Source organism: Argentina silus (genome assembly GCF_951799395.1).
Source record: "Argentina silus genome assembly, chromosome: 12".
Taxonomy (NCBI): Eukaryota; Metazoa; Chordata; class Actinopteri; order Argentiniformes; family Argentinidae; genus Argentina; species Argentina silus.
Window position 1 is genome coordinate 15,088,882 of NC_139666.1, and position 10,000 is coordinate 15,098,881.

Genomic DNA, 10,000 nt, shown 5'->3' on the forward strand with positions numbered 1-10,000 from the left:
CCCACTGCCCGCTTGCTAAACACACATGCCACATACAGTACAGTACATGCTATAGCACATGTTGAATGATGCATGATGAATCTCAATGACTCTCTCTTCCTCTCTTTGTCCCATCTCTCTCTCTCTCTCTCTCTCTCTCTCTCTCTCTCTCTCTCTCCTCATTCTGGAGGGAGACATTCAGCCAGAGCTATGGCAGATACGTGATCTGTCTTTGTGAATCCCTCTGTCCCAACGGCGCATCGAAAATCTGTCGCCTCAATCTTTATGTCCCTATGTTGTCGTGGAAACGGCCATATGGCTGCCACTGGCCAGTGTTCCCACACAGGGACACAATGGTAGACAGACGTTAAATCACGCGGGGCAGGATCTGTCTCAAACCGTCCCTCTGTGTGTCTCTGTGGAGGGGGGTATTTATCACCACTGCATCCCGGACTCAAGCATCCACAGCTCCACAACAAGTCTGTGTAGGGCGGGAGAGGAGAATGGGGCTGGAAACGGTTTATGGCTATTGTCTGGGTGCGTGTGCGTGCGCGTGTGTGCGTGCGCGTGCGTGTGCGTGCGTGTGTGTGTGTGTGTGTACGTTTCTGTACGGCCGGTGTGAGTGACTGGTGTCTCATTGTGTGTTTTTTTTTGTGTTTGTGTGTGTGTGTGTGTGTGTGTGTGTGTGTGTATGTGTATACAGTCAACAGGGAGAGGACATTAGGGTGGTCCGCACATACGCCCACCCCTGCCTGACCCCCCCTTACCTCTCTCCAACATGTAGATTTATCAGGCTGAGACCCCGACCATGGGGGGTCTGCCAACCCGCTCAGGAGCGAGATAGACAGAGAGAGACAGAGGGCGAGGGACAAAAAGTGAGAGAGGATGAGGGAGAGAGAATGAAAGAGAAAAAGAGGGAGAATGAGGGAGGAGGGAGAGAAAGCAAGAAAGAGAGAGACAGACAGAGAGACAGTGACAAACGGAGCTGAGGGAATCACATTCCAACAGGCTTAGGACATTATGGTAATAGGCTTAATTGTCTCAAGGCGCCTCTTTCCTTCTTTGCATGGTTTAATTCTCGTGATCAGACGTAGCAGTCTGGAAACGTATTGAGATGTGAGGAGGAATACACAGGAGCAATGTCCTGGATTTTCTCAATGGTGTGTGTGTATATGTGTGTGTGTGTGTGTGTGTGTGTGTTGTGTGTGTGTGTGTGTGTGTGTTGGATTTTCTCTGTGACCCGGCTACACGATGTGGAGGATGTGGGAAAAGGTTATTGCATCCTCTGTGGGTGCAGCCGGGAGATGATCTCTGTGTGTGTGTGTGTGTGTGTGTGTGTGTGTGTGTGTGTGTGTGTGTGTGTGCGTGTGCGTGTGCGCGCGCATGTGTGCGTGTGTGTGTGTGCCAGGCATATTTACCCTGCCAGCAGGCCCAGTTTATAGTTCTTCACACACAGCGCCAGTTGAGGTCCGAGTGCCAGAACAAGCAAAGCTACAGACACACACTCTTCTGTGTCCTTGAGAGGCTAGTTGCTTTTCGAAATGAGAGTTTTCTATAAGGGAAAGGTCCCGCCCTGTTCTCCAACCTTCATCCCTCCCAGTCGCTCCACCTGAGGGTCGTGTTGTGATCTCTGTGTTTCAGGGACTACCAGCGCTGCGACTCAGCACATATTCTAATTAGCCTTTGATGTGTTGATTAAATTAATTTATCTTTCTTTGTCCTCCTGGAACGAGGCATGAGGGTTGGAGCCCAGGGGCGGTGCGTGAGGTGCTGCTCTGATGAACCGCGCGTGTGTGTGTGTGTGTGTGTGTGTGTGTGTGTGTGTGTGTGTGTGTGTGTGTGTGACAACTCATCACAGGGCCTTAGGGCAGGCCTAACCGCTGCTGTGCCTGTTGAAATGCAATATGCTCGTAACGCAGATGTCACTGGAGTGGAAGAGAGGGAGAGAGAGAGTGGGGGGGGGGGGGGGGGGGGGGGGGGGGTTGGTGTTATCCATTAGCTACAGTTAAAGAAGGAGACACATACACATGAAATTGATTATATTTAATTAGACATAACTAATGTACTCTTTAGTCCATGATTAGATGATAGATTTGGACTTGTTTTGACGGAAACTAGGATGGAAACACACATGGCCTATCTCTATGAAATGAAGAAAAACCTGAATCTATTACCATGGCAATTATATTGAAATTGTATATTGGCTGTTGTTCCTGTACTGTAGAGCGCTGTAGAGTGCCAGGGCAAAAGGGAAATATGTTATGTCTTCTTGCTACAAGGCTTTGATGCCAATATCAATCAACTGTGCTCCAGCAGAGAGATGCATTAACTTAATGTGTATTGTCATTCTCCCTCATCCGACATAGTCAGCGTAGCCAAGGCTAATCAGAATCAAACCAAAGCGTGGAACACACTCACTCTGTTGCTGCTGCTGCAGCCTGTTAATAAATATGGGGATGTTCAGCATCTACAGTACGTTAGCTCAAGTGCTAGGCAAGAGTTCAGTTCCCAAGCATATTGTAGCATATTTAGAACAACACCGGCGACCTTACGGCAGGATGGCTGAGCTGTTGAACTGCGAAACACAAGGTCGCAGGTAGGCCTACTAGTAATCTCAGACTACCTCCAAAATATGCTGCAGTACATTCACCCCAGGACTTTTGAAGCTCAGAGAGTAGGCTTCCATAAGTTCCAGTGCTAGTTTAGCCTGTACCATCCAGAGTGTAGCTTACTTAGCTGTTGTGAGCCAGAGTGTAGCTTACTTAGCTGTTGTGAGCCAGAGTGTAGCTTACTTAGCTGTTGTGAGCCAGATTGGTGTTTGTGATGCTAACTGCTGGGTAATGGCCCTAGAGAGGCCCTCTTTTCATCTCTATTTATCTCTGCCGCTTTCAAAGGCCCTCTTCAGATGCAGTGCCGCACCATTGAAGTGTGTGTGTGTATGTGTGTGTGTGTGTGTGTGTGTGTGTGTGTGTGTGTGTGTGTGTGTGTGTGTGTGTGTGTGTGTGTGCGTGTGTGTGTATGTGTGTGTGTGTGTGTATGTGTGTGTGTGTGTGTGTGTGTGTGTGTGTGTATGTGTATGTGTGTATATGCTTTTGTGGGTGGGTGTGTTTGTTCGCTCTGCACGTTTGGAACCTTGGCACTCCAAAGCCTAATTAAGCGATCTGATCCAGAGCTGATTTGAATAATAAAGCACCCTGATGAGGGAGGAAAGGAGGAAGAGATGAGAGGAGAGGAGGAGGAGTGAGGTCTACAGTAGCAGCATTGTAGCAGGCAGGAAAGCAGGAAGGAAACACATGTTTGGGAGTATAAACAGTCCCCAGTGCTCTGCTGCATTTCCATGCTAATATAACAACTACGGAACAGGGGGCCTGGAGGAGTGTGGAGGGAGGGGGGGGGGGTAGTGTGGGGGGGTGGTATTGTGCTGCTGGCATCCCCTTACCACCCTCTCTCTCCCCTGCCTTACATCCTTTACTCCCTCCTCCTCTCTTCAGCAGGGCCTGCCATCTCTACCGCTGATGCAATGCCTCTCCCTCCGGAGCTTTGATCCAATCTCATTCAACTCAGGAGAGAGGAAGGGAGGGAGGGAGGGAGAGGGGGAGGCAGAGGTAGGGAGAGAAGGATGGAGACAGAGAGAAGAGGGAGGATGGAGGGAGGGAGTCCCTGTGACCTTGTGCTTGTGGGATGGAAGCGAGGGAGTTGGTCTCTGGAAACAGGAAATCATTTGTTTAGTCGGCACGCACTGTGTGTTTGTGCTCTTTTTGTTGCTGCCCTGCACAGCGCCAATGCCAACACCTTGTAACCAGGACAACTCACAGAGGTAGACCCATAGAAATAGAACAGGCTAAATCCATAGATCTACAATAGAATAGAATAGGATTTGATTGTACGTATCATTGTCCTCTCCAGGGCCAATTCTATGTCTATGGGTAGATCCGTACCCAAGTACAAATTTTACCCTGAGCATTTCTCAACACAAGTCACCCACAGCTGACCTCAAACCAGGCTCTCAAAGAGGTCAGGGGTTGTGTGGACAGTGACGTCAGAGGGTATTGACACACAGCCTGTGCTTTGATCAGGACAGGCAGCAGCTTTCATCTCCTCCTCCTGTCTGTTTTATTGGTGATAGTAATCCTAGCCGCCACTGTTTATAAAGGTGACAGTAACTGTAACTGCTACTCTGGCTGTTTGCTCAGTCTCCCAGCCTAACCCAGACCTGACCCTCCCTTGGACAGCAGTTAAACAAGAGCCGTGGTCTTTGAAAAGCTTTGAAGTAGAGGTGTGTGTGTGTGTGTGTGTGTGTGTGTGTGTGTGTGTGTGTGTGTGTGTGTGTGTGTGTGTGAGAGAGACAGAGACAGAGACAGAGATGAGAAAAGGAGACAATCAGCAGACTTGTTAATTATGGATGAGGTATTCTGTGACCTGAGTGTATTGATTTAGCAAATTACAGCCCTAATATCTCATTTGTGCTTCGTACAGCCTTACTGTGGGGCAGTGGGGCCTTTCAAAATCACCTGTCATATCATATGGCAGCCACTAACACACAGTTGGACAGTGGTGTGTGTGTGTGTATGTGTGTGTGTTTGTGTGTGTGTGCGTGTGCATGTGTATGTGTGTTTGGTGTGTGTGTGTGTCTGTCTGTCTGTCTGCTTGTGAGTGTGTGTGTGTGTGTGTGTGTGTGTGTGTGTGTGTGAGAGACTAGTGTCCCCTGAGGGTAAGTCTCTCCATCATGTTCAGGCCTTCAGAGCAGTAGAGAGGGATAGTGTTTCAGCAGTAATTAGTCCTACAGACCCTGGTGAACGGATGCACTTGTCAGTGTGTGTGCTATTGAGAGCTACTGTAGGACATTAGTGGACACCAATACTGTACTGCTACTCAATGTATGTTATCACTTCTCTGCTATTGATTCGGGACATTGAAGAGTTTCGTTGGGGTCTTCCTCCATCTCTCCTTGTCTCTCTATCTCTATCCTTCCTCATGTCCTGTTAGTCGTGACCGCCTCAGCTCTGGTGGTCACATGTTCCCGGAAGAGAGAGGTGTTTGGCGGGAGGCTTGGATGTCAGATTGTACCCCCCATCCACCCACCCTCCCCCGGTCAGGTTCACAAACTCCCTCTTACACTAAAGGTGCTAGTGATGTCCACACACACACACACACACACACACACACACACACACACACACACACACACACACACACACACACACACACACACAACCCACATGTGTAATCAATACCGTAGGACAGCTCACACCTACTCTGTCATCTGAAGAGGTGCCGTATTTCCCTCTGAACAGACTCTCTAGGGACAATTGCACACACTAGCGTATACATCTCTCTCTCTCCCTCTCTCTCTCTCTCCCATGCACACACACACACACACACACACACACACACACACACACACACACACACACACTACACATCTAAACGTACATATATCCAGCTTCTAACACTATCCAGTCTTAGTACAGAGACACAGTCTCCGATCCATCAGGTCACACCTGGAGCAGCTGGACAGGGCTCCTGTGGATCTGAGGGTCTGAGAGACCTGCGTGTGATGTACAGGAAGCTTCTGGTGTGTGTCACTGGAACACATGCTCAGCACCGGCCGAGATGAGGAGTTACCTCAGACAGAGCCAGATCTGATTTGAACATCAGGATTCGTCATATCCAGCTATTCTCCACTGTGCCATCATAGATCAGCGCTGGAGGATTGTTCCAGTAACTGGTTGAGAACTGGACATGGTGCCAATGTTTGGCCGTTGAATAAACGTAGGCCCTATTTGTTTAGTGTTATGTAGAGGCTGCACTTGTGCTTCTGAAGTATTCTGTTTTGTCTTGGTTTTAAATACTTGTTTACAGTATCAACAGCTCAAGGATATCACTGGCAGTGTCACAATCTGGCACATCCAAACCATTCTTGAAACACAAGGAGACTGTTTTCTATTTCATTTTTGGACTCCCGTGCATGTGTGCGTGTGTGTGTGTGTGTGTGTGTGTGCGTGTGTGTGTGTATGCGTGTGTGTGTGTGTGTGTGTGTGTGTGTGTGTGTGTGTGTGTGTGTGTGTGTGTGTGTGTGTGTGTGTGCGCGAGGTCTGGGTGGTTATCTCATTCTGGAATAGTGTCGACTGATTGGCCAGGGAAACTCAGTGTCAACTCTGATTTCCTGTCGCATCCACCAATCAGGGAGGTCAATGTTTGTCAGGCTGGTTTCTGGCTGTCGCTCCAGGGAGCTCGAGGGACCGCAGGGTAATCTAAACCTGATCTAGACCATATCACTCAGCTCAGCTACAAACACACACACACACACACACACACACACACACACACACACACACACACACACACACAGGCACTAACACATGCACGCATGCACACACACACACACACACACACACACACACACACACACACACACACACACACACACACACACACATGCACAGGCACGCGCACACACACACACACACACACACACACACACACACACACACACACACACACACAGGCACTAACACATCTACGCATGCACACACACACACACACACACACACACACATGCACAGGCACTCACACATGCACACATGCACACATGCACACACACACACACACACACACACAGACACATCCCACAGGGCCATTCAGGAGAGATGGGAGGAATAAGACTCCTTCACAAGGAGACCTTGAGAGGCTGTAAGTGATAGATATGGCAGCAGGTTTGCTTTGATGTGGACTCGTCGGCTCTGTCAGGGCTTTTCTGCTGATTGTGTAGATTCCCATGGTGTGTGTTTGTTACTGTGTGCCTCTCTGAATGCTGCCTGCCTGCCTGACTGCCTCCTTGTCTGGTGCTTTCTCTAGTAGAATAAGCAGTAAGCAGAATCTCCCCGAACCATTACTGCACGGGTCAGTATCCCACTGCCTAGCCTTGTTCCCTGCAGCCTTCTGGCATTGACTGGAACATTCTGGCATTGACTAGTCTCAATATAAAGCGCCGGTGTTTACAGCCCTGGATACAGATTCAGGGGTCTCTGCACCTCTAGTCGAAATAAATCTGGAGGAAGCACTTTTCTGATGCACTTAACCCCTATTGAGTCTAGGCCGTAAAGTGGAGTTAAACGGCTCTGTGAGAATCTTCTTTCTGACTTAAAAGCTTTGCTGCTCAGCATGTATCAGATGACAGGATTTTGGACCTGCAACGGCAGCGAAGAGCAGGAAAGGAAGGGAGGAGGGAAGGAGAGGAAGAGGGAGGGGGTTGCGAATATGTGTGTGACTCCCCTGTAATATCCCCCCACCCCTCATTACAAGGAATGTAATAGGATTCTGTTGAATAGTAGTCAGATGAGCTGCTGAGTACGGTTTAATACCAGAGATATTTAAAGACAGCCTCTCTTCCATATTAAGATGAGCATTTGCATAATTCATGTTGTCTGTCCTCAACATTTTTTTTTGAGAGAGAGAGAGAGCGTGTTTATAGTCAGTCAACGTGGACGTGTGAATTGAACACCAATGTCATGTATTGCCCCCTGGTGTGGTCGTCCATACAAATCTGTGTGTGCCCTTTATCTGCAGCTGGCTAAGGATTAAGTATTTGGTGTCTGTGTGTGTATGTGTGTTTGTGTGTGTCGGTGCGTGTGTGTGTGCGTGTGTGCGTGTGTGTGTGGACTGTACGTGTGTGTGTCTGGTGTAACTCAGGGTTCATGCTCACGGTCACAGAAGAAGATTAAAGCCATTAATCTACTTACGTAATAAATGTATTGAAATGTTTGATGAGAGAAAACAAAGGGTTTCTATCTAGTCTGTTTCTGTCTACTTTATTTCTATCTAGTTTCTTTGCCTGTTCATGAACTTGTTGATTGCTTTATCTATGTCTCACCTACGACTGAATCATTGTTGATTTTGCAGGGTTTATTTTGCCTGCATATTCATGCCGTTATCCCACCTCTCTTTTTCTCTCTCTCTCTCTCTCTCTCTCTCTCTCTCTCTCTCTCTCCAGCGTGCAGGCCAGGTTTCTACAAGTCTTCTTTGGGGAACGTCCAGTGTGCTAAATGCCCTCCGCACAGCTTCACACACCATGAGGGGGCGCTACACTGCGGGTGTGAGAAAAACTACTTCCGTGCCGAGGGCGACCCTGCGTCTATGGCCTGCACACGTAAGTGTGTGCGTGTGTGTCTGTGTGTGTGTGTGTGTTTGTGTTGGGTATGTGTGTGGCCTGCACAAATATGTGTCCAATATGTGACACACACACAGCACCACCACAGCAATTCAACCTAGTCTTACAGGTCATATACATCATATACAAAAATGTCTTGAGATTTGAGAAAAAGTTAGAAACGAGAAACGGATAGATTGAGTACTCTCTAGGACTCCCTCCCCAATCTCTCTCCCTCTCTATCTCTTCTATAGCCTGATGCAGATGGCTCGCAGATGCCAGCATTCCAAAATACATTAGCCATAAATCATTGCCCTGCGATCCCTGATGAATCCCCCCATATTAAACCAGCCAGGAGTCATGTTGGATTCTGGAGTGAATTTAATAGGGTGTGTCCCACAGGACAAACAGCAGCCTGTCTCTATTAAAAAAGTCATCATCTATATCATAACATTCCAAACACATAGTTAATTTTTGGTCTGAAGACTGCCGTTGATACACGGCAGTGGTTGACCATATCTGCTTTTCAGCATTTCATTTTTTCAAATAGTAAGACAGACATCAGACATGGATGTTCTTGTATTTAAAAGCTAGCTGTATCAGGGTCAGGGTCAGGATATATATATATATATATATACACACATATATATATATATATATATACATACATATATACATATATATATACATACATATATATATATATATATATATATATATATATATATATATGTATGTATACACCCTCTCCTAATGGATTTGCTGAGTGGAAATGGAAAGTGTAAAGTGGAGTTAAATGTCTAGTAAAGACTGCTCTCAGTCACAGATCTGGCTCCAGTCCTTATCAGAACACCATCTCATCATGCATGCATATTCATTCCTGACAAGGACAGATAACTGATCAGAGAGCAGCTCCTACATCAGAGAACGCGCTTGCTGATAACGATGGTAATTTCACAGCAAACAATTTTAGAAGTTCACACCAAGGTCATGTTGAGTTTGTACGGCATGTAGTCATCGTAGGTTGTCGAGACAGGAGTATTTAAACAGATGCACAAATGATTGATCCTAATCTGAGGTGCCTTCAAACGCCATGTCTCAGCTATAATATTTAGCTGAAACACTTTTTTTGAGATCACTGCATAATAGGTAGTGTAGCCTAATAGCTATCATTGTAGTCTGGTATATTAACTACATTGCTGTGAACAAAGAGTCAGAACGAGTCTGAGACATTCCTATTCCCCATTATAACCATCAGTCCAGACATAGTGCATTATCCTTCAGCTACTGGGATTGAGTTACCTAGCGCTTATCTGTCAGACCTATGGAAGGAAATGTGACTGTCGAAGCTCTAAAACATTTATAGACTCTGTGAACACCAAAGGTAATGAGCTGGCTAAGTCTGGCCAAGGAACATCAAGAGGACTGTTAAATGTTGGAGATTTGAGAGGAATGTAGATTAACACATGTCTGATCTCCACCCACCGGACCGTACGACATGTCACATCTGGTAATCTATACATCTTTCAACCCGGTCTCTAAATTAATATGTTCTGGGGGGATCGTTTCAGCAGACCAAAAGAATACGTTGGAGCTGTACTGGCAGGTAAATAAGAAAAGGCAGAACACTCAACGATCTAGCTGGACACACAGAGAACAGGACATATATGTGACAGATCACGTAGTATAATCAGTAGTGTAATAACAGAGGTATTAGATCATGTCCCTTCCTCTAGACAGGAGCTCTGCAGGGCTCTGGACTTAGAGTTAATTCTTCCTGTCAAATCAAACAAACCAAACATTGCTTTTATTATCGTGAAACTTAATCCTCCCCTCCCCGTCTACACTCCTCCCTTTGGTAAAGGGTTTTAC

General features: G+C 46.9%; 1 protein-coding gene across 1 annotated transcript in view; it reads left to right on the plus strand.

Moving 5' to 3' along the window:
* Window positions 1-10,000, plus strand: part of epha3 (eph receptor A3) — a 77,909-nt gene that overhangs the window by 32,972 nt on the left and 34,937 nt on the right. Inside the window, exon 4 of the mRNA XM_083681248.1 lies at window positions 7,973-8,128. Coding sequence (XP_083537374.1) covers window positions 7,973-8,128 — 156 coding nt within the window. The remainder of the gene's footprint in view (window positions 1-7,972; window positions 8,129-10,000) is intronic.